Source organism: Python bivittatus, unplaced genomic scaffold (assembly GCF_059951505.1).
Source record: "Python bivittatus isolate LINGU-HERP-01145 unplaced genomic scaffold, Pbiv_v1 ctg000670_np1212, whole genome shotgun sequence".
In the NCBI taxonomy this organism is placed as follows: domain Eukaryota; kingdom Metazoa; phylum Chordata; class Lepidosauria; order Squamata; family Pythonidae; genus Python; species Python bivittatus.
This window is the reverse complement of record NW_028277094.1, coordinates 12206091-12233885: the sequence shown is the minus strand read 5'-3', so window position 1 is coordinate 12233885 and position 27795 is coordinate 12206091. Positions and strand designations below refer to the sequence as shown.

The window sequence follows — 27795 nt, the reverse complement described above, 5'->3', positions numbered from 1 at the left end:
TCATGCCAACTTCTGGAGATATTCACCATGCCGGATTCCAGTGGGAAGGAAGAGCTGAGTTTCAGCTAGCCAGACGGTGAAGCAGGATTTTCTTGGACTATCTTTGGGCATCTTGACCAGCTTAGGTGGGCCCAGAGAATTTACAAGCAGTCTACCCACTAACTACCTTGGACTCATGCTGGTTTGAAGGGCAACGGGTGAACATTGCCTAGGTAAGACACAACAGATGTTGTTTTGTTCTTTATCTCAGAGGGCTCTTCAACAGGGTGGTAAATTCCAAAGAGTAGTACATGGTGAGCTTCCCTTTCCTGGGCTTGGTCATACATTCATTTTCATAATCCATACGCCTATGTAAATGACCCCCCCCTCTTTTTTTTGATCTAGTCCTACAAATCAGTAAATCCTTTGTGTCTTGTATTGCATGATGAGAACATGAGATGCTGATATGGTCCCACATCTATCAACTCTCAAGTTTTTCCTGCACCCTCACCCTGTAAATCAGCAAAATTTACCTGAAATTGGTTGAAGAGTAAGAGACCTTCATGCAAGGCCTCATTCCCACCTAATCCCCAGAAGCTAGGATCATGAGAAAGGTAGTCTTCCAGAAGTTCCAATTACTTGGTGGAGACCTGTTCCCCCACAAATGACATATCGGAGGATATCATATTGGAGCACCTGTGTAATATTTTCCCAAGTGCAAGGAGTCTCAAGAGACATAATTTCTTGGACACCTGGAATCTCAGGTACCCTGGGAAATTACACACCCATTTTGAACTCTGTCTATTCAGAAATGTAGTTTATCTTTCAAGCCAGAAAACTTTTTGGGAGAGAGGTGATTCAATCCGTAAGGTAGGTGAGCATTCCAGGGTGAAGCCATTGCTCTTCTGAACCAGATCGATAGCCTCCTCACCCCTAAAGTTCCGTCATAGCTGTCTTAAAAAGGTTGGGCTGTCCCACCTTTTTTTCACGCACCTCTCTGAGTCAATTTTCTCAGGAAGGAATTCAGCTAAGTAGCAATTGCAGCAACGTTTATCTGATTAAAGACTTCATTCGTCTTAATTGCTTTGGATTCTGCACATCTTTTAATTACCCTCCCTGCCTTTTCCTAACATACAAGATTTATGATTTATAGTTGGCTTGGCTTGGCTTGCATCATCTGTTTAAAGTTTAAATAGGAATCTCTGTTATTCTTTTGCTGAAAATACCCCATGTTCTCCTGTGGACGTTTGCTGTTCTGACTTCGCCACAGCGCTTCATTAGACAGTTGCAGTCAGATTAGGAGCCGAGACGCAGGAAGAACCCCAGGATGAGTTGCATCATGTGTTGTGCAATTGGGGAAATTGGGAGCAAAGATAAAAATCTCATCTTACGCTCAATTTTCTTTTGTGGCCCTTCCAAAATTTAAACATAATTTAATCTAATTGTTGCTACTAAAGGAGAGAGGTGTTAGTTCCAGTACACTGCACTGAACACCTCCTTCTCTTGTGGTAGATTGCTACCAATAAACAAATTAACTGACTTAATTAGGTGCAGGAAAACATACAGGAGCAGTTGGAGCGGAATTCGGGGGCAAAGCAATACGTTTCTGTGATTGGAAACCTGGAGACGTCTTTACATTTCCTCCAAGGGAAGGGTTGCTCACGCTCAGTTGTGCTGAGTTTGTCATAAGCATGGTTTATTGCTTAATTCATGATTCGCTGGAAGCTTTCCCCATATGCTAAACCAGTGCTTCTCAATCTTGGGAACTTTAAGCTACGGGGACTTCAACTCCCAGAATTCCCCAGCCAGCTGGGGAATTCTGGGAATTGAAGTCCACGTAGCTTAACGTTCCCAAGGTTGAGAAACATTGTGCTAAACTATAAACCATGGTTCACAGAACCACAAAATCAAAGTCAGACCAAACATATTATAGCTTTGCATATTGTGTAAAGCCGGCGTCTGTGGGAGCACAAAAGGCTTAGGTCTGTGTTGCTGGCAGGACCACCTCCTCCGGTCTGGTTAAGCCTCACGTTAACCACAAACGTGGCTTCCACTGTGCTGTGATGTTTGTGGAATAAACTGCTGTTGCAGCTGAGCAGGGTTCCCTGCCTTGTTACACGGGGGTTAGGGTTAGGGTTAAAAACTTGTTTATTTTCCCAGGCCTTTAAAAAGCTTTAGTTTTATTGTTCGTGGTGGTTTTTATTTGCTGCCCTTTCCTGATGTTTTTTATGGAGGATTTCATAAAATTTTTGTAAGCCGCCCAAACCTATAAAGGGACCAGGCAGGAAATAAATGTCCTAAATAAAAGAGCTCCCCGAATCCCCAGGGAGGTAATAAATTCTTTGCGAACGGCGACCCTGAATTACAAGTTGTTCATTCAGCAGATTGTCACCTTCAGAGAGACTGGGCAGCTCCGGAGCCAGGTTGATTCCACCGGGCCATCCAGGCAGCCCTGGTTTGCAGGCCAGTGGTCTGATTTTCGCACTGCTCCGGGGTATCCCTGTTTGGCTGCAAGGGGCATTGGCGAGGGTGCCCGTTCCAGCCATCGGCCTTCTGGTGCTCCGCATCTCCTGGAGCGGCAAAGCTTTTAACGCTCTGCAGTGTTTATCTCAGCTTGCCCAGGAAGATTTTTGCCATAGGTCAGGGCTTCTCAACCTTGCCAACTTTAAGCTGGGTAGACTTCAACACCCAGAATTCCCCAGGCCGTTGCATGGCTCTGCCTGTTGGCTTTGCTGAAACTTAAGGATGCATATCTCTGCGTTGCATGGGAGCCAAGGTCTCTGTTCGCTCCCTGCTCTCACTTAGCCAGCATATATTATCTGCAAGATCAGTTTTTCTGCCAGTTTGGAACGGGCATCCGCGTTGTTGGTCATCTGTCAAAAACAAACACAAAAGCTCAACGGCCCCGGTGCCGACATTGTCAAGAGGAGGTTCCAGCACCGGAGCTTAATTTCCCCAAAGTCATTTTCCTTTTTCTCCCTGATAATACAATTTGTCATTTTTAAAGAAAATAATAAAATAATGCTTTGTTTAATTCATGCCTGAATTAAAAGGAAATGACTACATGAATGCACTTCCCTGCCAATTTGTGTTTCCCCTGCTAATAATATGTCGTTCCTTGAATCGATTAAAATTTGGGGGAATTAGTCACCAATTGAACTTGCTTAATGGTTTAATAAAGAGGGAGACTTGCTTTCATAATTGGGTGAATGGTTCTCAACCAACCGATTTCCCTGCTTCCAAGGCTGGCTGGCACAACAGGGTTATGGAGCCTGGAAGCCGAGGAGCGGGGGCCGGACAGGCCTTTGGGGATGGGGATGGGGATGGGGATGGGGAGATGGAGAAGGGGGTGGGTCGTGGGGCCAGGCTGGCGGAGGGGATTTTCTCCTCGGCAGGCTGCTCCCCCCCGCCCAGGAAGACCCACGCTCAATGCAGCAGGAAGGAGAGCAGGCTGTACCGAGACCGCTCTGCAGTTTGCAGCTTGACTGGGCTAAGACAGGTCGAGATGAATGGAGGCCGTGATGGGAACTGAAGTCCAACCCACCTGGGCTGAGAGCAAGAATGGCGGCAACCACAGCTGGCTGAAGCTGCTTTCCTGCCTGAGACAAAGCAACGTAGCATCTCCCTTCAAGCCGCCTTGTATGAAAAGCAGGCAGGCTGGTAGGGCAGTAGTCCACCCCACTCCGGGCAACGGGGCATGTGCTACTGGGGCACCCACCTCCTTCTGCCAGGCGGTATTGCCAGTTCTGTAACAAGTAAATGATGGACTGAGAGGCAACACTGGCAGGCAAGGAGGTGGTGCTTGACAGAACGGGCACTTTGAATTTGGGGGAGAATGTGGATCTGGGGTTTGGCCTGGAATTACCATCTTGCCTGGGGTGTGGTTTGCCCCCGTGCTCTTAAGCTCCTGGGGGAGCCTTCGTTCCAACTGCCCTCCAGTTGCTTGACCCTCTCTGTTTGGAAAAGATGATGGAGCACAGTTTAAAAAACACGTTGTCCTGCCAAAATAGCCTTGCATTTTCTGGTTCCCAGAGACAACTGGGGGAAAAGCTGGAAGGGGATGGTAAAAGCAAGAATCCCCCCTCCCCCAGCTCCTTGAAAACTTCCCTATTTACTCCCCCAGCTTTCAAAAATATTTGTATGTCTGCATGTGGAAAGATACTGCCCTAAGCATGGGCTTCGTCATAATCCTTGCACCCCAAATCCAGCTCTGGCAGAGTTTCCAGGGGTATCTCAATTCCATCTGCGTCTTTACTGCCTAACAGAAGTTAACTCTCCCAACTCCTTCCAAAGGGACTCCTAAGAGACATCTGCCTGACAAGCACTCCCCCTAATCAAGGGAAGTGAGTCCCCCAACGCCTTGCAGCCTGGTGCATCTAAAGATGGGAAATGAAAGCAGAGAGGCCAAGGGACTCCCCCAAGCCACCCTCAGACCTGGAAGGAGCTCAGTCCAAGCAGTTCAGATCTTCACCCGGCTGCTTTCCTTTGCTTCCCTCTGTTTTACATCTGAATGGGCTTCACAGACCCAAAGCTTTGGCATCTATTGTGGAGGAGAGATGAGGTGGTTATAATTGACAAGCTTACTGAGCTGGAACTGAAACGCATAATTCTGCAAGAGGAGGAACTAACTGGTCAGAGCAAACAGCTCATGCATTTTTGCAGACTGCTGTGCCCAGATGTGTGCAAGAGAGAGGAATGGGGTGTTATTGGGACCAGTCTTGTCCTCTTCCTTCAAAAGGTGTATCAGGTGGAGGGAATGGCCTTGAGGGGCAGGAGGAAGATCTGCAACCAAGACAAGAGTCTGAGGCAGGACTGTAATCTGAGAAAATGTCTCAGACCAGACTCTCCCCACTTCTCACAAAGGTAAAGGGAGGGAGGGAGGGAGGGCATTCAGACTTGCAAGATTAATGTCAGCCTTTCAGAATAGACCAGACTAGGAAACCAAAGTCATGCAGCCAATATGACTTTTATTATACAGATAATAGTAACAGAATCCAGTCTCAGGTTTCTTTTATCTGCCTGTTGTCTTGGTAGCAGTTCTTCCTCCTGTTCCTCAAGGCCATTCCCTCTGTCCATTCCGTCAGGCCACTTCCCATGGAAGTGGAAGGTGGGAGTCACTGACAGAAGGCAAATGAGAAGGATGTGGCTGACCATGCAGCAGGAGGCTGACCATGCCGAGCGTGTCCACTGAAGCTTGCTTCATTGCCTTGATGAGAAATCATTTGAGGACAAAAAGAACAACAGACCTGTAAGACTTTGGCAGAAAGGAAACTTTGTTGAGCTAGCAGGCAAGATGATGGCTGTTCTTTTTGGTGTCAACAAAGACCATTCTGGGAAAAAGAGGAGAACGGTCTCCAAGGTCCTTGACGGTGATGGCTGGTTGCCCTTTTTGCGATCAACTGTTATAGGGGAAGCTATAATGCAGAAAGCAAGCAAACTTCCATGTTTGGTGACATCTCATGTTTCTGGATAGCAGTTTCTGAGGAGCAGCTGTTTGTCTTCCTCCTGACTGATCGTGTTCTCAGTTGGCTTAGAGTGGGACGCAGGATACTGGTTTTAGCCCAATCCAGCAAGGATCTTCTTGCATGCTTCTAAATCCAAGGAGGTTGAGGGGCTCTGAAAAGCATTTCTGGGATTCATCAAAGACTCGAGCAATAAAGGGGCACGATTTCCCACGTGAGTTATGGAGGCCGTGTCTGTGGGCCTGGCTGGAAATTCTCAAAATGAAACGGTTGAGGCCATTTGGTTCATCTGTAACTGGGCTTTTTTGCTTCATTCGTTCTTTGACAAAACAAATGTTGATGTCATGTGAAAACCCAAATATGCTTTATTCAAACGACCTTGGCCATACTTGGAGCTGAGAGATCTTGAGTAAACATGCAGGTCTGTACGGGATTAATAAAAAATAAGCTTCACAGAGCTAAGCTGGATTGACTTCCAACTGCAACACGCAAATATGAATCACAGAGTTGGAAGGTCCATCCTTCGGGTGGCTGGAGAAGTCAGGCTCCTTTTCTTCACATTAATGGGCTCCTTGTACATACATATTTTGCTGTTTCTTGCTTGTGTTCTCTCCACGACTGCCTCCCTCACCCTGGGCAGATAGTTTGAACAACCTTTCCCAGGGTCCACAGCCAGCACTGCTCTGGCTAAGAATGATGGAAGTTGTAGTTACCCAACTGGGGAAACCAGTTTGAGATCTGCTTTTAAATCACCAGCCATAAGCTTCATTTGGGGTGGGGTGTGTGTGTGTGTGTGCGTGCGCGTGCACGTGTGCGGAACTATTTTCAGCCTAAAGACGTGTGTGCATTTTCTTTCTCTTTATGCCAGTGTTTCTCGGTCTTGGCAACTTTAAGATGGGTGGACTTCAACTCCCAGAATTCCCCAGGCAGCATTAATTAATTAATTCCCGTAAGCTGCCACGGTTGAGAAACACTGCTTCACGGGGTCAGCGCCCCCTCCTCCGTGGAACTGTGAGCACATGTGCTTATGCACCACTGAACTGTGGCGAGGCTTTGGTGGTGGAATCCCTTTATCTCGGCTGCCTCCCCACTCCTTGAGGGACTGTGCTCCCCCAGGGGAAGAGGTTTCATAAAGCCTGGGGCGGGGGGGCAGTTTTCCTCTAAGCTGTGGGGGAACAGCCCCTTGAGTTGGGCAGAATCCGAAAAGAGCAAAAGGGGGCCGGACTGTAGCGAGGCAGACCTTGTGCTTCCTAGGGCCCCTTCCCCAAAGGCCACTGCTGCCGCCTTGGGAACCCCCTGTGCTCCCGAACAGACCGATGCAGGGTTAAGTCAGTGACCGTGCATTTGCCCTCGCCTCTTTCAGGCGGGCCCCTGGTCGGAGCCTGGCATCGGGCCCTTGGACACCCCGTTCCACACCATGATGCGGGATGGGCTCTCCCGGCTGATGGTTCAGGGCCTCTCCCGGGAGTGGGAAGCGGAGAAGCTCCGCGCCGATTTCTGGGGAAATATGAATGTAATTCAGCCGTCAAGTTCTCCAGAAGAGCCGTGTGGGCGGACAGGCATGATTCCAGCGTCGAGAGGAGGAGCGGCGGCAGGTGCGGGAAAAGCGGCTTCATTGAGGACTCACAGGGCCTCGCGGCACCGAGGGGGGGCCCAACAGCCGCCGGATCGTTGCAGGGTTGCAGTTTGGACGGGGAAGGGAAGGGAGGCAGCCATCGGGAGCCAGCGTGGCTTTCCAGCTCCACGGAGCGGCAGTCGGTGGGGAATGAGCCCTGCCGGAGCCGCTGAGGGGAAGGGAGGAAGAACGCCAGCCCTTGAGTCATCGCAACTTGTGGAGCGCTGATTCATGCCACAACTGGGACCACCATGTTCCAAGTTTGGCTCTTCTGTATTGACTGTCGTCAGAGGCAGCCAGCAATAGCTCAGACGGGAGAGGGAGCACCTGCGGCTGAGGAGAACGGGAGGGAGAGCAGATTTAGCTAAGCTCTCTTGGACCAGAGATGGTGCCTTGACCCAGATACGTGGACATCCTTCTGGGAGACTAAGAATTGCCTATCGGGGGCAGATCTGGGCAGGGGTAGCCTAAGGGGGTTCAGGCTGCAATCCTGACAGTTTGAAACTAGCATTTGTGGGTGGCTCGCTGCTTGTGGCTGCAGTTTAGCATCATGGGAGTGCAAGGGCCTGGCTTGTCTGTGGTTTGCTTTGGAGCCCAAGCCAAGCTCTTAATCAACCCACAGAGAGAGAACCTAAGAGCATCTCAAGAAGCGAATGGACCAACAAAGACATGGGCGCTATGTTCTTCTGGAAGATTGGCTGACTTATTAAACCATGGATGAAACAAGCCATGGCTTGATGTGATGGATGAATGAAGTCTGTCCATTCTCTAGGCCAAGATTAGACCACTAGCAGCAGCAACGGGTGGCACTGTAAGCTTTGCTTGATGGCAACTGTTGGCATCCCTCACCATTGACCACACTGAAGGTTGGACTTCAGTCACACCAGGTTCCCCTGCTGTGCCCTGGTGGTTGAGAAGAACTTCTTTCCATCGCCTGCAAACTGTTCCTCTTGGAGCCGGAGGCATGCAGAGGCTGAACGATAAAGGCAAAGGGCTTCATCTGATCAAAAAGAAACACAGCCCATCCAGGTCCAGAAGGGTGGAACCTGATGGTCATTTGTCTTCTGTCCTGCAGACCCAAGAGAGGTGGGAAGAGGGCAAGGCACTGATTTCTCAGTCTCTTCCTCCTAGTTCTTCCTGAGAATGTCAGATCAGATAGGAGGAGACTTGAGGAAAGCCAACATATCTAGAGGGCACAAGAGTAGGTATCCAGTACATGCCACGTGATCATCATGGTGCAAATGATGAAAATGAAGTAATTTGCTGCCATGTATGATCTAATTCATGTCATTTGCACCATGATGTCACTTGCCAATTTGCTTGAGTTTAGGGAAGCTGCCATGGAAGGCATAAATTGAAGACTTATCCTGGTTTAAGGTAGCTTCTCACTTATATATTGGGCAAGTCCTGATCTTTCTTGGTGGAACATGGGCTGCCTTAACTGCCACCAGGTCCTGCTCTAGGCCCAGCCTGGAGAACTCATCTTTGCTTGGGCTGGAGAAGCTTCCTACGTGAGGACAGTTGGAGACAAAAACATCCCAGGTGTGCTGAACACCTCGGAGAGCAAGGTTTTTGGGACACCTAAATGCACCTATGTACATGGATTTGTCTAATTTTGGGGAAGTCAACTGCGAGTGATTAAACTCTGTTTACAGGCTATTTTGTGTATTTGCGATGGGAAGAGACAGGCTGAGATCTGAACTGTGCCAAAAAGGGGAATGAAAATGTGGTGGTTCAGTGGTGATTTCCAGGGCAGAGACCAGTTCTCCCAGCCAAAAAAAAAAAAGGAAGGAAACTGCATTCACTACAATACCGCCTCACCTTTTCCCTCTGCGGATCAAAGTTATTTTTTAAAAGTTGATCGAAGCGTTTCCTGATAACAATAGTTCTTTGAGACTCAGCTGTGAGAAACCCATCGCACCTGGGGAATGAGCTAACACTGACTCCAAAATCTCAACAGTTTCTGGAAGTTCTTTTTAGGCAGGACTTTGGGGGATGGGTGGGGCTACGTTTGATGCAGTGGCCTTGTACTGCCCCCCCCCTTTTAAAGGCACTCTTTCCTCCTAAAAATCAGCACATATGTGCACTGCAGCAGGTCAAGGAAGATCAAGGCTGGATCATTCTGACATAATAACCAGGGTTCTATTAAATATAAGTCAAAATGAATTAGAAGTCATTAGGATGAATATTAGCTAAGGAAAGGGAGAGAAGGTCAAGAGGGTGAAAAGGAGGCTCGAAAACTTCACAACTAATGTTGGCAAGGGATGCATAATTCATGCTTTTATTACAAGAATCATTACATTCTTTTATTCCTTTAATTTAATGAATTCAGCCCGCTTTAATGAGCTAAGAACAGAGCTTTGCATTCACAGATGTGAAGGTCAAGTGAGATGGTGGCGTTGGACATCCCCATCTTAAATGTTCAACCTATTACTGAACAAGATTTCAGGAATATGCTGACCTGAAATGAGTATACTTTAAGAGATTTGAGTTTGCTTGCTCTTGTATCCATCTGTTCTAGTGACTAAGGAGTCTTTGCATCTTGAGATTATGACTGAAAGTATTTGAGGGGGCAGGATCTCATCCAGGCAATTTTCAAATGGTACTTAGCCCGGTTGGGCCAATGGTCGAAAGAAGCTTGGTGCAAACGATCAAAAGCAGAATGAAAAAGGGGCTGTTGGGATAAACAGCTTGGAAAGTTGAAAGTGGCCCATGATCCATGACTTTCTCTGGGTGCAGATGGGGCATTGCTCATCCCCCGAGCATGTCCACAGAAGAGTCCTTTAGAGGAGGTCCTTCTTTCCCAGGCTGACTTCCAAAAGTCAGCTAAATCCATTAAGCCATTTTTAGAATGCAGATAAAACGATCCAGTTATGGATAAAAGCCTTCAGGCAAGCTAAATATAGCAGCAGGAGAGAGCTGGCAAGCCAGTCAGAGAACACAGCTGAGGCAGAAGAAAGCCCTTTTGAAAAGACAGGGCTGAGCCGCCTCCTTTTGGAAGAGCATTCCCAAGATATGGAGTCACCACCAAAAAGGTTTGCCAGTGGGAAAGTCCAAGCATTATAGCTGCTTCTTTCCTTCTCCAGTAAGCGCTGATTTCCTCCTAGGCTACCATGAAGAGATTCCCGTAGGGTCAGAAAAGAACATGGCACCCAACACTGACCTTGGCCCTTTCCTCCCATGGGTAGGAAGAACACGGTCCAAAGCCAGGAGACAAGGTCGGAGGACAAAAGCCGATTGTGCGGCCTGCTCACGGAGGACCTGTATTGTCTCCAACTAAACATGCATAGAAGATCTGCCCCTTTGTCAGATCTTAAAAGGGCCCCTGTTTAGGATTTTCTTAGTGTGGGGTTGGGTTGGTAAGGATGAAAATGAGCGGGCCTCCATGCATACATTTTTGGGTTAAGCTTCCCAAAGTGATTGATTTCTGTATTGTTCTTCCAAATGTTGGGAGCTGTTCAACAGCACAGGAGCAAACGGGGATGCTGAAAAGAAAGCCCCTGCAGGATTCTCAGAATCAAATGGGGGTGTGGGGGGGGGGAGGGTTCCTGTATAACATGCACCAGATGCTCTGTGGCTTGCTGTATTATGAGGATGAAAACCTCTTCTGGGGCCTGCCCCCACCCCGCTTTAATTTTGGTTTTTTGTTTGCCTTGAAAAAGGCATCGCCTTGTTGAGAATGCTCTTTCTCTATCTTACTCTCTTCCTCCAACAATCCTAGGAATTGTAAGAATACAACTAGGTTTGCTAGTGCCTCTGTAACTGGTTTTAATAGACCTTCATCAGCCTCTTTGGCTCCATGGTGTTGAATGCATCAGAGAGTCCCCCTGGGCTTAGCTGGCATGGCTGGCAGTAAGGATGGTTCCTCTCCTACCTTCCTCTCTGCTGGGAACAAGTGGCAGTGCCCCCTTGGCTCCATCAAGCTGGAAGCAGGCACGGGGTTAAAGGTTTAATGTTCCTGCCCTCGTTCTGACACTGATTTAGCCTCTGGCCTTTGCTGCCAGACCCGGCTCTTGCTGCAGTTATGCAGGTGCTCCCACCGTCAAGAGAAATATAGAAGCAAGGAGGCAATGGGGATGAGGTGGGGGGGCGAAAAGAGAATGGAACAGCCACCCCTCCTGCGGCCTTCCCAAAGCCAGCACCTTCCAGATGTGCTGGACCACAACTTCCATTGTGCCAGCTGGGGATGAGGGGCTTGTGTGTCCAGAGTGTGCTAGCTTGCGCAAGGCCGTTCTGGCCCCAGGGCCCAGGAGGGGCCTCTCTGAAGCACCTTGCTTTCTGGGTGGACTGAACGGCAGTTCCCCCCTCTCCAGGAGAAGCTCTCCCGTTGGTCTCCGTTTTCTCTGCCGCTTGCTTACGGACTTGTGGAGGAGATGTGATTAGCCGGCCTCCCCCGCATCTTAAGCGCATTTCCTTCTCCCTTTCTCCTCCAGACTTCCTACCACAGTAGCATTTCTCAGGCCGAGAGAACTGAACGTGCTTCCCCGTTCAGGTGGATGCGCTGCAAGGACCGCCTTGGGTGACCAGCGGCCCTGGAAGGGAGGCAACTTTGCTTGCCCGGACCCCAAAGAGGACAGCCCACTCTCGGTTGCCTTCACAGCAGCTCTGGCTGCAGCCATTAGCAGGAGGTCCAGCAGATTCCCGGACGAAAGCAATTCCGGTTGGGATCCAGAACAGCTTTTCTCCTCCTCCTCAGTGAGGGAGCTCCGCTGAGGACAGAGGCCCTGGAGCCACGGGCTGGCTGGCGTTTGAGCTCTGCTGTGCCTGTCCAGCCTCCGGCCAGTTCAACCCCTTCTACACGCTCTTTGCCCTGGGAACGTCTCTTGTTTCTCTGGGCGGTGGTGGCAAAGGGAACCCGTCTATTGTTCGGAAAAGCGTGATGCACCCAGGGTCTAGTTGTCTTGCCTTTGCTCCTTCGTTTGTCTTGCGGGATTGCCAACCCCTCTCTGGAATTAGACTCACAGCTGAAATTTATTAGCCAAAATGCGATTCTGGGAGAGGCTCGTGCCTCGGAATTTCCCCTTCTTTAATGGCTGTGCTGCTTCTCCTCAGGATGCTTCCAGAGGTCCCAAATGTTTCCATTTAGGGCAATGACTTATTTCTGGCTTTCCTCGGTCTCTTGGAACTGGCCGGGCTGAGAATTCCACTGGGGCAAGAGCCACATTCAGTCTGCTGCAGGAAAGACGCAGGAAGTTTTGGGGCATCTTCAGAGGTTGCGTGGCAAAGCTTTCCTGGGCCAGACGGGAACTCTGCTGACGGAGAGACCCTTCTCTGGAACGCTTAGTTCTTCTTCTGTGGGGCACTGTTCATGAGCCAGACAGAGCCAAGGCTTGGAGACCCAACAGGGGGTTCTTCTAGCAGACTTGGAGCTGCAGGAGGAGAGAAGTGAGGCTTCTGAGGGTTGGGGGAACAGAGCTGGTGGGAAGACCACGCATCTGTGCTCCAGTCCTGGCCTTGCCCCAGTGGCTGTATAAATGAAGGTGTCTCTTTCTTTCCTCTGCAGAATGCTGGCCTTGAGGACATGCTGGACATTGCTGCCAAGGTCACGTCACTTCTCGCCAGTTGCCCTTTCCAAGCTCTGGGACCCGGCCTTCACGGCAGCCTGGAAGAACGTCGCTCTGGCTTCCACAAGCCTTCATCCACTATGGAAGGTCAAGCATCTTTGTTGGGCCAGTGCCGTGCCATCCAATTGTCCCCTTCGGTCTTCTCCCCTCTGAAAAAGGGGTTGCTCTGGAGGTGCTCCTGAGGAGAGGAAGGCTCCTGTGTGCAAAGGATGAGTGCCCACAGCGGGGGAGGGATTCTTGGCCTGACCACAGTATCCATCACTCTGGACTTCAGCCTGCACAGCAGCTTGATGGCTTGGCCACTGAGTCACAACTTGACTGGGAATCACAGTTTGCCAACATCTGATCCCCTGAATTCCTCCATGGGGGCAGACATCTCTCGAAAGTCCATCACGGAGAAGAACTGGCCAGCCCTCCTGATTCTGGTCATCATCCTCTTGACCATTGGTGGGAACATTTTGGTTATCCTGGCTGTCTCCTTGGAGAAGAAGCTCCAAAATGCCACCAACTACTTCCTGATGTCCTTGGCTGTGGCGGACATGTTGGTGGGCATTCTGGTGATGCCCGTGTCTCTGATCACTATTCTCTATGGTAAGTCTGCCATTGTTAGTGTCAGATAAGAGGGCTGCAGCATCTCTGGAGAAGTTGCTTTCAGTGGACGCATGGGCAGGGTTGCGTTCTTCTTCCACTGCTGTTCCCACTGTCCCTCTGGGTCAACCTGGCCCAGAAGAGGAGTAAGTCTGAGGTGGAACCTGCTCTCTACCTCCCCCTTCGGGGCATTGTTTTGCACGCACAGAAGCCACTGGCTGCGGCAGTGAGGAGGAACTCCAGAGCCAGGAGTTTCAGGGGGTGGGGGTCTGTAGATCTGTGGGTCTTGTCAGAGGCCAGTGATTGTCTTCTCTGACACATCTCTAAACCCTCGTCACAGTGATCCTTCCAGCCAGAATCCAACACCCCGTTACAAATGATAGGAAAGTGCCACAGAAAATTGCTTCCTCCTTGATGGAGACCCCTTCCCCCCTCCAGTACCTGGTTCTCAAATGAGTGGGCGGAGGAGTCCAAAGGCATCTTGCAAGATCTTCTTGGCACTTGCTGTCCAAAGAGAATAGGTTTTAGTTCCAGGGTCTTCTCTGTGCATCTGAGGATGCAGATGGGTTGCTGCTTAAGTGCCTGCTTGGATCCCAGCCTTTCCTGCAAAAATAGACCCCTTACTCCTTCTGGAGTGGGGGGCAGCTGTTGGCACTGCTTTATCCCCGTGTCTTGAGAGGGCTGCTCTGGAAGGGGGCAGCTGCCCTGCCCACGTGGACTTTCCATTGTTCCTAGAGCGCTCCTTGGAGATGTTTCCCGGGACACAGCCTTGCAAAAGCCGCTCTTCCTTGGCTGAACTGCCCTCGTTCCCAAGTGCGTGCCGAGGGCGAGGGCCAAGAGAAGGCTGAGGGGATGGTCGGAACAGGGTCCTGACAGAGACCTAGACTCCTGCCCTCCCTATTCCACTTCCAATCTGTGGGCCCGATTCTTTGGGCAGGCATTTCAGAGGAGGAAAAGCTGCTTGGAGCGCTTGGCCTTGCTTTGCCCAGCCTGTCAGGTGCCCTTCAGGTGGGGGGGGGGGTAATTCTGCTGTCCTGCACAGAGGCAGGGGGAGGGAAATGGAGTCCTGTGGAACATGTGGGCCAGCTGCAGGTCCTGGGCGTGGAAGGTGAGCACATCTGGAGAGCACCCGGTTGGGGAGGAGGCTCAGTTCCAGCTTGGAAAGGGGGGTTGGCAAAGGGGCCCAGCGAACTGGGGGGCAGCGCTGCCCTTGCTGGTTGGGCAACTGCACGCCTCTCTCTCTGCAAAGGGCTTGAGAGCTGCTTTCATAGTTTCCCTCGATTCTGCAAACTGCTGCCGTTCATTCCTTAAAAGCCAGACGTGTCCTCCCCCCCCCCCCGTGGGTCTTCCCTGCCGCCCTTCGTGCCTCCCTCTGCCTCGCTGCAGAGCCGCGACAGAGGCAGCCGGTCCGTCTGCTGCTGGGAGAGCTTGGGGCAAAAGTTTGAAGTGCGATGAAAGAAAAAAAGGGGGGGGGCTGCTCTGCACTGCTCAGGCAGAAGGAGCTGTGTAGGGGGCGGGGGGGGGCTGTTGCTTTGAAACAGCAGGGCCTGGATGGGAACCAGGGAATTTCTCCAAGATTGTCCTTCTGCCCTCAAGCAATGAGAAGAATGAGCGGAACCCTTTGGCTGTCTGCGTCGGGCATTTTAACTCCTGTCCCATTTTAGCAAGCGCGGTAGATTTCAGCTGCGTTAAGTGCAGAGTTGGGGCTGAGGGGGGGACTTTGATCCCATGGTCGGGGCTGCCGTCTTGACTGTTTGGACTGCCTCTGCCCCGGACACCCCTGGCTGAGCGCATTCTCCACCGTCCCTGATGAATTCAAAAGAGGCGGAAGTCAAGGGTAGGACGTATATTTGCTGCAGGAAGCCCCAGGTCCCCCCTCCAGCATCTTGGGGTTGGGGAGAGCTGGGAAAGGCCTCAAAGAGCTTGCAAACTTGGGGCCCTCAAGACACAATGTTCCTAGCCAGGATTTTATATATATATATATATAATATATATAAAATTATTAAAGAAAGTTTTAAAAGAATAAAAACAATACAGAGTTTGGAAGAGAAAAGTAAGGAAAGGAAAGTAATAAGTAAGTGAAAAAAAAAGTACAAAGAAGTAGAGAAGAGAAAGAAAAGAAGAAAAGAAAATGTTATAAAGAAGCAGCTTCTGGTCTTCTTAACAGCAGTTGCAAGTACATTTATTTTTCACCCTCTCCCTCTGAGGTTACAACATAATTTCTTCCTTTCCGTAGTCTACCCTTTCTAATCGTCAAACCCATAAATCGCAGGTTCATTTTTTTTCTTTTTTCAGCCAAAAGTCCATAAGGGGTTTCCAGTCAGCAATAAACGTAGATATTGTCCTTCTCTAACCCAATAGGTTAATTTTGCCATCTCGGCTAATTCTGTCATCGTCACCATCCATTCCTCCGCTGTGGGTATTTCAGAGCCTTTGTGCACGTAATAACCTTGCATCAGTTGTCATATATAAAGACGATCTTGCATAGCAATTTTCCAGTAGTCTATCCATTAGTCCCAACAAGAAGAGTTCTGGTCTTGCAACTTCTGATGCTCCTGATGTGGATGAACTACAATTCCCAGCGTCCCTCGCGCTTGAGCATGCTCCCTAGGGACCTGAGTATTGAAGTAACATCTGGAAGGTCATCATCTGCCTGCCAGACATGTCTGAGCTCACCAGAGCCTCCCTCTCGTTTGGTAGATGAGCTATTCCTACGCTGGTTTACCTTCTTGCCATTCTTCTTCTGTTTTGGCCCCCGTGCTGACCAAGAGGATAAAAGTTCGTTCCCCTTCTCTTGCGTGCCCCCTTAAATTAAAGCCCGGCCAGGAATTAGGATGGAACTGAGTGCCAGTGACACCGACTCTGCTTTTCGACTTACCACCCAGGTCCGAGCAGCGTCTACTCCAGACCTCCCTCCTTCCCCACATTCACAGTGAGGAGGCAGTTGTGGGGCCGTTGCAACGGGCTGCAAAACTATCACTGATCAATCCTGGTTAACTTGGAAGATCTGCTCTCAGATTTTTTTGCAGGGGGGAGGGAGGCATCTTTCAATTTGAAAAGTCATCATTCTAGATAACTTCTTACATGCTTTGCGAGGAAAATCCAGTTTTCTTAGTCTAATTATTTAAGCATTTTTCACAGGAAATACTGTTGGAACTCACTGTCTTCCTCTCCTTCTGTTTTGCAGCCTGTTGTCGAATTGTGTCCCTCAGTGCCACAGGTCCACTGTGACACCACAGATCTTGTCCTGTCCTTGCAATTAAGTCATTCCCCTCTGAAACTTTCATTAATCTTTCTCTTGTGTCTTACTAACGGTCAACTTTTACACTTGATGTCTTAAATGTTTTCTGCAACATGCAGATCCTGAAGGACTAATTAAAAATCTGTGTTAATTGATAGAGGCCAAGATAGAGTAACATGATAAAAACTGTTGATTTTGAACTCCTGGAAAGCAGGATTGGAGTGTGAAATCTCAGGAAGGAGAAGGCAGACCAAAACCCTTAAGGAAGGAACAACGTGTTTTCTTGGCAAGCCATTCTTCGGTCTTTCTCACATATTAGGGCAGAATGTTCTTCAATCTTCAGATGATCTTGATTTTCTGGAAGACTATGCAGGAATATGGATAATATCAACAGGAAGTTGAAATATCTCTATTTAGACATGTAAAAAAGTTGGCAGTCCTCATCTGGTCTCAGAAGTTAAGTAGAGTTTAGCCTTAACCCTAACCCTAACCTGGATGAGAGACCACAGGAAATCTCAGGACTGAAGGTTATCCTGGGAAGTTGAAAAAAACGCCCTGGAAGAAGAGGAGGACCAACTACTTCCGTGAGGTTGCCAAGAGAATGTCACGGATGTGTCCGGGGAGTTCCCAGGAATGGAGTTTGACCCCAGGGGTCTTCCTGTGCCTTGTAAATAACTGGGCTATCTTTAAAATGTAGACGCCAGTTTTTCATTTGACTGAAGACCTGCCTTCCTGCCTTTCTTCCACACCCAACACGAGCCAGCCTGAGTCTGCACAGCGCAGAAGACCAGATTGCGGCTGGCTAAACGTTGGGGTCAAGAAGTAAATCCAGCCACGTTGGTTAGAGTACGGTCCAGTGCGTTGTGTTAACCTTGTTGCCTGGCGTAATTATTAGCTTTGTATCTTACCTTTCCTGCAGGAGCTCAAGGCAGTATCCATAGCTCCTCCCCACATCCCTCCCCCCATGACAGCCTTGGGAGGGAGGCTGGGCTGGAGGAAGAGTGGGCTTCCGTGGCTGAAGACGGACTCGAACCCAGTCCCAGCCCAACAGCAGGAATGAGGGAAATGCCCCCGGGGCCCTCCAGCCTCACACTTCGCAGCCGTTTGCGTTTAGCTGCTTCACCCGATCTTTCCTTTTTTCACTGCTCAGCTGCGCTTATTGATCGCTGTTTCGTTTTCAAACGCCGAAGCACTGAGATTCCCACAAGTGGAAGGGCCCGCTAGCAGCCGCTCCAGACGTGCGCAGTGACCTCCTCGGCTCGGCAGCCAGAATTTCTGCGGCGGACGTTTCCGGCCTTCGAGGCAAACCCGGCGCGCGTCGCGTCGCCCGGGGGCTGCTCGTGCTGAAGGCGAGCGCCGCTGCGGGCTGACGCCGCAGAAGAGGGCTGCTTGGCGCGCTGAGTTGGGGTTGCTGGCCGCTCTTCCTTTCCGCCTAGCTTCTCCCCACTTTCCTCTTGAGAATGGATGCAAGCCTTTAAATGCCAGCTATCCCCAGACACTTTGCCAATAAACCGCCCCCCTCACCTGTGGCTTTTGCAGCTTCCTCCTAAGATTATCGGCTGCAACGTCTTATCCCCGCTTTCGGACTGGGGCTAACAGGCCGCCCCAGCTCAAGCAAGGACCGGCCTGGGGGCAGCTCGGTTGAAGCGGAGGGGTATTTCCAGGCCAGGCGGCTCTTTCAGACAGACTCCCTTGCTTCTCCCCCAGCGGAACAAGCTCAGCTTCTTTCTCCGCCTCTCAGAGGGAGCGAAATGACACCTTAATTGAGAGCAAGGGGGATTTGAAACACTGGAAAGCTAAGTCACACCTGCTTTTCAGTTCCTCAAGGTTTTTCACGCCACGTGTAGAGCAAGCCCAGTTTTGTCACTGACAAGGGAGCCCCATCCCTGTGAAATAGGTTGCTCCGTAGCTGCGCTTGCCTTCGCTTCTAGCAAGGAGAACTTTTCTTCACATACCTTACACATATTGCCTTCTCACATTTATGTGTTGAAAAGACCTCACACATCTGGTTTAAGAAGCAAAGAAGACCTCTGTGCCTCTGAAGGAGACATCTCGGCTCCCTTGCCTAATGCTGTGTTTCAGTGCTGGCTGGGGGATTCTGGGAGTTGAAGCCCACACATCCTAAAATGGCAGAGGTTGAGAAGCATAGGTCTCCCTGTGCAAAAATACCAAGGAACCCAACTCCTACCAACCACATTCCCACAGCATCCACATTTTGCTTTCTCTCTTTTCTTCTGAAGAAAAAACCCCACCCAAGCACTTTGCTTTGAGGGATGAAAGATGGCCTCGGTGGTAGAACATCGGTTCGTTCCCCAGGATCTCCCGGCAGGCCCACTCAGCTGCTTCACTTGAAACCCTGCAGAGCAGCTGCCAGGCTGAGCTTGGTGGACTGACCATCTGACTCAGGAGAAGACAGTTCCCTGGGGCGCCTATAAACCCATTGTTATTCAGAAGCACAAGGACTGGAATCTTGGTTTAGGGAACTTGCTCTGAGAGCAGAAGATTTACTCAGCAACAGATGTGTTCAGGCTGAGGCTGGATGGTCATCAGCCAGGGATGCTGAGTGTGGATTCCTGCACTGAGCAGAGAGCCGAACTCCATGGTAGAAATGACCCTTTCCAACACCTGCATTTTATGATCTCCTGGTGGCAAGTGGTGGAAAAACCCTCTGGAGATGACCTGAAGAGCTGCAGCAATGTATTCCCCCTGACACCAGAAGGGCCCTCTTCTCTTGGATTACGTAGGGCATTATCTTGGATTCAGTCCCTGCCTGCAGATGAAACAGGACCTTGGATCTCATTTGGGCAGGGAAACGTCCACAGCCTTGGAGAACCACCAACCACCGGAGAAAACAATCCAGGGCGGAAGGGAGAAAGAAGCATCTTGGCCAATTTCTGAAGGAGACCCTGTCGTTCATGGGTGAGGCTATCCTTTAGTCAGAAGGGAGAGATCCGATCCAGCAGATGAGCATCTTCTCTGATTTGTAGCAGAGCCCATATCTGAGCTGGATCTGCTGGAATCCTCTGACCGCCGCTGACCAACTCCTGGCAGCACGAATCCTCTCTCCGGTGCCTCCATGTGATGCCTGGAGCCTTCTGTTGGGCCAGTCCTTCCATCGGCCACTCTCAAGAGCTTCCACGTGGAATTGCTTACTTTGTCCACGTGGTTGCACTCTTGTCGTTTTTGTCTTGGCATGCGCCCAAACCAGTTACGGGCCAGAGCAAATCCAAGGGAAAGAAAACTAATGATAAAGACAATCAATATCCCAGGAGGAGTTAGGTAATACGCTAAAAGGGAACGAGGGAGACCTGGCACACGCGTGCGACCCTAAGTGCGTCACGCTTCGGGGAGTAGCGATGCAAATTGCGCTGAGGCTCCCTGCCTGTAGACTGCACGGCAGCGCCCATTTGCCTTCGTAGCGGCCGCCGCTTGCCCTCTTCCCGCTGGGAGGACCCATCAGCCCCTCCGCAGGACCTCTTCTGGAGAGAGGCAGCTGGCTTTTCAACCGTGTCAGGCGAGCGAAAAGCCATTAACGTGGCAAAGCTCGGAGGTCAGCTGGAAAATTAATCCATTATTTCAGGGAGCCTCTTGAGGGGTTCAGGAGGGCACTTTGGATGCCCACTTGCTATATCAGGGCCTTTGAAAAGGAGGGGGACCCCCCCACAAGCAGGTGCTTAATTTTCCATAGACTTAAACGTTTTCCTGGTGCCTTGATTGATGGCGACAGGTTCCTCTCTTGCCTTTAGCACTTTGGAGGGCCCCGAAGGGCTGAGGCTATTGCTTCTGCGTCTCAAAGGTGACCGTGTTTTACAGAGATTGATAGTGTTCGGGACATGGTTCATCATTCTACATTTATGTCTTTAATTCATTCATCTCTCTTTTGTTTGAAAAACCAAATCCAGGCTGCTTTTAAAAGCACCTAGAACTGAGAATGCGCATTCCGGCTTGTCTCCTTATGCCCAGGCATTCGAAACAGCCTTTGTGCATGTTCTTGTTTTCATAGGTACCTGGAGAATGAAAACGGCTTCTTTGTGGGATGCCGAAAGTAGGACGGTAGCCCCCGTGAACAGATTTGGAAAAGGTGTCTTGGGCCGTGCATAGATGCGGCCCCTCTCTGCAAATTCAACCAAGCAGCTGTACTTTTCTAAAAAGCATCTCTGGGAGGCCGAAAATGGGATGCTGTTTTTTTACTGGGCAGTATTTAAGGTGCTCCATCAGTTAAGCGGATTATAAAGTATGGGACTGAAATAAATATATTTGTCTGGGGTGAATTAACTTTTAAAATAAAATTGAACAGGGATGGAGTGGAGGTTTGTCAATTAACAGGGGGCCCCAAACCCCACTTTTCCCAAACCATGATAGATTAAGTACCGTTCCCCTGCTGCTTCGCTTCTTTCTTCTTCTTGTCCCTTTCTCCTTTTGTCTCAATTTTCTTCCCTCCCTGATTCCCCAAACAAGTTTTCTGCCTCACCCTTTGCCAGTGGCATTGTTGATATACTAAAGTTATTCTTCCAAAGATGAGGAAGTCACATCTGAGCTTCAGAAGAACAATGGTTTCCGGGCTCCCAGGAAAGATAAACCCTCCCAGTGTATTCAGTTTTGTTCAGTTGTTTTGGCAGGGACGCATGGACGCCTCCCTGCAAAGGCTGGCTGCTTTGGGGAAGGCCTCTCCTTTGGGCGTCTGGCGCAGGCGGCTAGTCCTCAGGTAGGTCGGGAGCCCGCGTGCTGGGATCCTCGCTCGAGTCAAAAGGGTCCGTCCCTCTGCACAGAGAGGAGTCCAAATTAAAGCATCACCAACTGCTGGCTCTTAATCTCTGCTTGAGCACATAGACCTCTTGGGCTACTGACCCCGCTGCCAAACTGCTGTTCTTCTTCTTCTACTGTTCAGCTGGAATCTCTCTTCCTGTAATTTAAACCTGCTCTTCTGCTTCTTGCCCTTAGCAAGGACAAAGAGCTGTGATATTTTTCCATATAACACGCTTGCAGAAAGCCCGGAAGAGTGTGTTCCTCTCCTTCCTCAGTCTTCTCAAGGCTTCCTTTAATCCTCCTTCATAAAATTGAGCATCCTCATGACTCTTCTTGGAACCTGTTCTAGTTTCTCTGAAATTAAGCTGAACTGGACATGATACTCAATAAAGCAGAACTTGCACTTCCCATGATCTAGAAGCTATACTTCTTTTAAAAAGCTTATTTAAGACTTTTAACAGATTTTTAGAAAGTGAAAGACCCAAAACATAGAATAAGAGAAAACAACTACTGATAAAGCAGGAGTGAAGAGCGATAATTCTTGATGCATCCTGAAACTTCCTTTATTTTTGATACAGCCACATCACATTGCCAACTCATTCGGTTTGTAACTAACCACTCCCTAACAATGTTTCTATCAACCTCAAGTTACTTAGTGGAGCGCACATTTGCTGCAAACACACGCTAGGTTGTTTTCACACAGGAAGACAAATAGTTTTGTCTGTTAATTTTCTCATGAGTTTCTTAAGGCACCACAGTTAAAAAAATGTTGATTCCTTCACATTCTCTTCTCAGGCTGCCAAGGAAATGCTGCTGACTTAGTGGAAATTTTGTTAGGGACACCCTTTGAATTCCTTTGAACTTCATTGGCAAGCTCCTGTTTGCTCTGTTTATTGACTGACATTCCTCCTGCAGCCTCTGCTTACTCAGCAGGAAGCAGTCACCAAATCGCCCACAGTGGGAATGAGGAACTATTCAGGACGTGACCTTTTTACCCTTGCAGCTCAGCACACAATCCAGGTCAGGGTCTTCTCTTGTCCCCAAACTGTACAGACCAACAAAATCAATGACACAAAGGGTGGCAATTTCCACACCAAGTTCACTGATGGGCCATAGAAAGTAGGGCTGTACCATGCTTGAGATTCAAAGCCATAAAGATGCTTTGGAGCATGAAAGTAGCACTTATCTGCAGCTCCTTAAACCAGATGCATCTCTTCCCAGGATTGTGCAGCATTTCGAAGCACTGCCCCAACAGAAAGCTAAAAAGCAGTGATGCCCTTGAATCTTTTGGCACCACCGTTGAAGGGCTCCCCTGTTTTTAAAGACCAGCCAAGTTGTCTAAGGCCCCACGGCAAGAAAGGAATGGAGGCCTTTGCTGGATGGCTGATGAAGACGATGGGACATCTTGCAGGTCACTTGTTTGGGCATGGAACAGGGATGGCAAGGGAGCATTTCCCGTTCGGTCCCTGGTGCTGCCTTTTAGCTGGAGAAATGCTTCATTTCTGTATTCATAAAAGGTGGGAGTACATAGCAAAACGCCTCTGGGTCTCCCTGAGAAAAATAAAGCGCCGGGAAATTAAAACTCTATGTAGTTGCTTGCTATTTCTATCAAGCAGTGGTTAGGCTGAAAAAAAAAGAGGCCAAGTCAGAGGGCAGTAAATCATGCAGAGAAGCAATGGGAAGACTTGGTTTCCCTGACTGAGCACTTGGTCCTCCCACGTGCATCTTTATGCAGAACTGACTCCCTCAGTGCTGATTTTCTAGGAAATGCATTTAGAGTCTGGAATATGGTTTTTCTCCTGGGTGAGTTTTATTCCCCTTGGCCTGTCTAGGCAGTGACTCTCGCGGGAGGGGTCCCTTCTCCCATCTCTGCTCCTGGATCCTTTAGCTGGGAGCGGCACCTCCTGCCTGCCAAGAGCTTTGCCCCTGGCATCACCCAAGAGCAGCTCCTGCGTGGCACCCAGGTTGCGGTTGATTGGCCGGGCAGCCCTCTCCTCTCCCTGTTCTGGGCTGGTGGTCCATCAGGCACAAGCCACCTTCATCTCATGTTTCTTTCCTTGCCTCTCCTTTCTCTCTTCCAGACTATGCCTGGCCCTTGCCTAAACATCTGTGTCCCATCTGGATTTCCCTAGATGTGCTCTTTTCTACGGCCTCCATCATGCACCTCTGCGCCATCTCCCTCGACCGGTACGTCGCCATCCGCAACCCCATTGAGCACAGCCGGTTTAACTCCCGCACCAAGGCCATCATGAAAATTGCTGCTGTTTGGACCATTTCTATGGGTAAGCTGTCCCTCTTGGAGACCTGTTCTTGTCTGGCAGCCTTTGTTTAAAAGAATACTCATGCCCACAATAAAACAGTAACTTCTGGACCTTTGCATTATCTGGGCTGAAGGACTGCAGACAATCAACTGGCGCTGAGAACCAAAAGTATTTTCGTCCAATTGCTTGGAAGAGTTTATTCAGGAGGCATCTTTGGACTCCTGGCTGGGGAATTCTGGGAGTTGAAGTCCACACATCTCAAAGTTGACAAGGTTGAGAAACCCTGCTCTAGAGTGACACGTGGCAGCTTCTCACCCCTTTCCTTCCCCGCTTACAAGCAGGAGCCACTCTGCTACGGGTAGCCCAAGTGCCCTGGGGCAACGAGGGTGACCCACCCCCTCGGGGCCTGCCCTGCTGAGAGAGACCCTTGCAACTGAAACACAGATGCTTCTGCAGGATGGGGGAAGCAAGTGAGGAAGGGAGATACGGGGTCGGCTCCTGGGCTCTGTAGAGAAAGTTAGGCGAAAGCCTTTGGCTCCAGCAGCGTTTCTGTCCAAGATGGCCGCCTGCCTTCCCGTCAGGGTCATGGGCACCACCTAGTGGAGCCAAGGAGGATGGCACCCTGTTCCTTGGTGTCACGTTCCCGGCACACTTTGCAGGAGAAGGCACCCACACACTTATCTGGGTTTTGGGGACTCTCCTGCAAGCTAACTCCACCTCTATAGTCAAAGTCATGTGCACGGGGCAAGTTTATAGTGTATTTTTTGGCACTGAATATTGACTGATATTTAGACAGCAACTGGATTTACTCTTGGTGTAAATCAGTTTGCTTAAACAGTTGGACTAAGTCTTCACAGGTTGCCCCAGGCCAAAACCAACCGCACCCTGGTTTAATACCCAGAAGCAACATGGGAGATGCGTGTGCCCACCAGCACCCCTGTGGGGGGCCCTGGGATCTCCCTTAGAGTGGATGAGACGAGGCCTTTTGTCCGCCCCCCTTTTTTGTATTTTCCGAGTTTAGGAGGGAAATAGCTGCCTTGAACCTTAAAGGTGCTCCAGGAGCTTATTTCTCCCCTGGAAACTGCCCCCCAAACGCCCTCGGTGCTCCCCACTTTGTGACTCGGGCCCTTCGGAATACCTGAGCAGACACCGCCTGCCTCGTTGTCCTCAGCCAGCCTGTCCTTGCCTGGAATGTAAGCCGCAGAGGGAGGACATCTTCTCATAAAGGGGACATGCGGCAATATGCATCGCACAGGGCTCGACTGCTGCTTCAGCTGGCCTTCCTCAGCCTGGTGTTCTCCAGACAAGCTGGTGCAGAGAGGAAGGAAGATGGCCCTGATGGAGATAGGCAAGAATTGTCACCTAGGCCAAAGGGGCTGAAGCATTTTTTAAGTCCAGAACTTCCAGACAACATCTGGAAGTGGCTCCCTAATTCACAGGAGCACAAGCAGGGGAAGGAGGTTCAGCACAATCAGACTTGCCAGATTCTGTTACTTAGAGTCCGTCTCAATCAAAGTAGATTTAGCCTTCCTGGGGAGTTGATTTCCGGTCTGGTCTACCGGGTGGGCTGACTGTTGGACTCCAGTTCCCATCGTGACTGTTCATTTGCCTGGAAGCCAGCAGATTGAAGAACATAATTCTAAGGAAGCAGAGAGGGATCTTGGAGAGTTAATACCAAGGACAGTGGGAAGATGCAGAAGTTTCTTGGTCACTTCATTAAGCATCTCTAAACTGATACCAAAGTCACTCTTTCCCCAGTTCCCCCTTGACACCTTCACTTCCTTTAACTGAAGACGTTCTGGTGGGACTGTTTATTCTGACAATACCCAAATCAAGGGTCGTTAAGGCCAGGTGACCAATCCAATTAAAGTAACAGCCCTTTTCTCCATGTCTGCTTCTCTTGATGGTCTTTCTTTTTGGAATATCTCCTCCTCCAGGCATTTCGCTGCCCATCCCTGTCATTGGCTTGCAAGATGACTCTCGGGTCTTTGTGAATGGAAGCTGTGTCCTGAACGACGAAAACTTTGTCCTCATTGGCTCATTTGTGGCTTTCTTCATCCCGCTGATGATCATGGTGTTCACCTACTGCCTGACCATCCAGGTCCTGCAGAAGCAGGCATCTATTTTCCTCTATGGGGAGCCCCTCAAGCAGAGGAGGAACAGCATGAGCTGTCTCAGGAAAGAGAACAATGCAGAGAACCTTTCTATGCTGCAGAACCACGAGGCAGCTTCCCACTTAAATTCTCCGGTCAACAAGGAAGGGGTCCTTTTTCGGAAAGGCACCATGCAGTCCATCAACAATGAACGCAGAGCCTCCAAAGTCTTGGGGATTGTCTTCTTTTTGTTCCTGATCATGTGGTGCCCATTTTTTATCACCAACATAATGTCTGTCCTCTGCAAGGACGCCTGCGACAAGGCTCTTCTCAGAGAGCTTTTGGATGTCTTCGTTTGGGTAGGCTACATCTGCTCAGGGGTCAACCCCCTTGTCTACACACTCTTCAACAAAATCTACCGCAGGGCTTTCTCTAACTATATCCGATGCCACTATGAGAGTGGCAAAAAGGCCTCACAGCTGCACAACCAGTGCCCCAATGTCTCTACAGCTTTCTATGGGAAGGACCTCAACTTGAACAGTTACCGCAACGAACTCAACAGCATGGAGCTGGACGAGTCAGAGGATGCTTTGGAAATGCATGTGGGGACTCTGGAGCTCTCGATAAACAGCTGCAGTGGTGAAAAAACAAGTAGCGTGTAAACTACATGCATATACTCACGTTTGAATTTCACTGTGGCACAGCTACAGTGTTCACGTTAGTCAAAGAACGATGTAAATAAGGCATTATGAACAAAATCTTTTTTTTTTTCATTTCAACTTTCATACCTGTAGCTCATTGTTTTGCACCATTCTTAAAATTAGGAACTGTATTGGTTGTTGGAAACAGAGCAGGAGGGTCCCTGGTGGGTACGGGGCGGGGGGTGGAAGCGCTGCAAAACGGCATCCCTGATTTTGCTTATAAAAATGTTGGTTATTTTCATTCTGGTGCATGAACAAAATACTATTAATCTCAGGTGTTCCCCCCCCCCCCATTTCTTTCTCTTTTCTGTTGGGTCTCAGTGGTCAGTTATGAGTAAGTCACATATCCAATAAAGGGATTTGGGCTTGGAGATGTCAACATTTCTTATTCTGATACCCAAAGGAAACACTGGATAAATGTCCGTCCATCTTCTTCGCTATGTATGTCTTGATCTTGGCCATGAAAGGCAGTGAAAATGGCCACCTGGTTTGCCAAAGCTGGACAGGTGATGGTTGGGAAGATTTCAGGTGTAAACCTGCCAACTCCCAATATCCTATTGCTGCTGGAGGACCTTTGGTGATTCAAGCACTGGAGGATGGGGCTACCTCAGGAGGTGCTCCACCCCCAGGCCAAGACACCATGCAGAACCCCCCCCCCCCACCGGGAGTCTTTTGCGTAGCTTGTACACATGTGAACACACTCGGTATGTTCATAATGCAGGAAAAAGGGCAAAGAGGGAAAACTGTAATGACTGCACACAGTTACAACATTGGGGGGCTTTTCAACTTTTCATTTTGAAGACCAATAATAGGGGATATGATGCAAGGTTTATGTATGATGGAATGCAAGTGGACAGAGAGAACGTTTCCAGCTCTCTTAAAATACCAGAAGGCGGTGAGATCATCCAATGCAGCCGAGACTCAGGACTTTTTCACCCAGCACCTGGTTAACGTCTGGAATTCTCCAGTACAGCACGTGGGAACGATCATCAGCTTGGAGCACTTGAAGAGAGGATTAACCAAACTGGAGGAGGGGAAGGTCACCTCTGCCTTCTACTCAAGATGGTCCTGGGCCTGCTGGTCTTGGAGACACCACCGTGCAGGACATTGTGGTTTGCATGCTTTTCCCCCAGAGGATTTGGCCATCGTGGGACCAGAAACTTGGGCTACCTGGACAGATCCTCTAGTTCAGTGTTTCTCAACCTCAGCAACTTCAAAATGTGTGGACCTCAACCCCCAGAATTCCCGTCAGCATGGGGAATTCTGGGAGTTGAAGTCCACGTGTCTTACAAGTTGCCATTGTTGAGAAACCCTGGCTCAGACAAGACTTAGGCATATCGTCAGTCGAACACCTGTAACCGCAGCGCTCCTTCGTGTGCATAGAAAGAGGCTCGTTTCCTCCAGAGGAAGCCTGCTAACTGAATCTCCTGCCCAGGTAGGAATGGCTTGCTTCCTTTGGTGGCAAAACGTGGCACCTCTGCCACAGCTGTCTTGGATGGCCTGCCCATGCAAATTATGCAAATGGCTGTTCATCAGAGGCAGTCT

The 27795-nt window shown here is 49.7% G+C and overlaps 1 protein-coding gene across 1 annotated transcript; it reads left to right on the top strand.

Moving 5' to 3' along the window:
• On the top strand, positions 1 to 26530 carry HTR2C (5-hydroxytryptamine receptor 2C). Its single transcript, XM_007434862.3, has 4 exons — positions 1 to 212; positions 12560 to 13211; positions 23277 to 23477; positions 25394 to 26530. Exons 2-4 carry the CDS (start codon positions 12830 to 12832, stop codon positions 26209 to 26211), a joined length of 1401 nt encoding a protein of 466 aa, XP_007434924.1. The 5' UTR covers positions 1 to 212; positions 12560 to 12829; the 3' UTR covers positions 26212 to 26530.
• Positions 26531 to 27795: the final 1265 nt, after the last annotated feature.

Coding starts and splice junctions, on each gene's coding strand:
- HTR2C (XM_007434862.3), top strand. CDS start 12,830: ATGAGTGCCCACAGCGGGGGAGGGATTCTTGGCCTGACCACAGTATCC. Junction 13,212..23,276: donor TCTGATCACTATTCTCTATG/GTAAGTCTGCCA, acceptor TCTCTCTTCCAG/ACTATGCCTGGCCCTTGCCT. Junction 23,478..25,393: donor TGTTTGGACCATTTCTATGG/GTAAGCTGTCCC, acceptor CTCCTCCTCCAG/GCATTTCGCTGCCCATCCCT.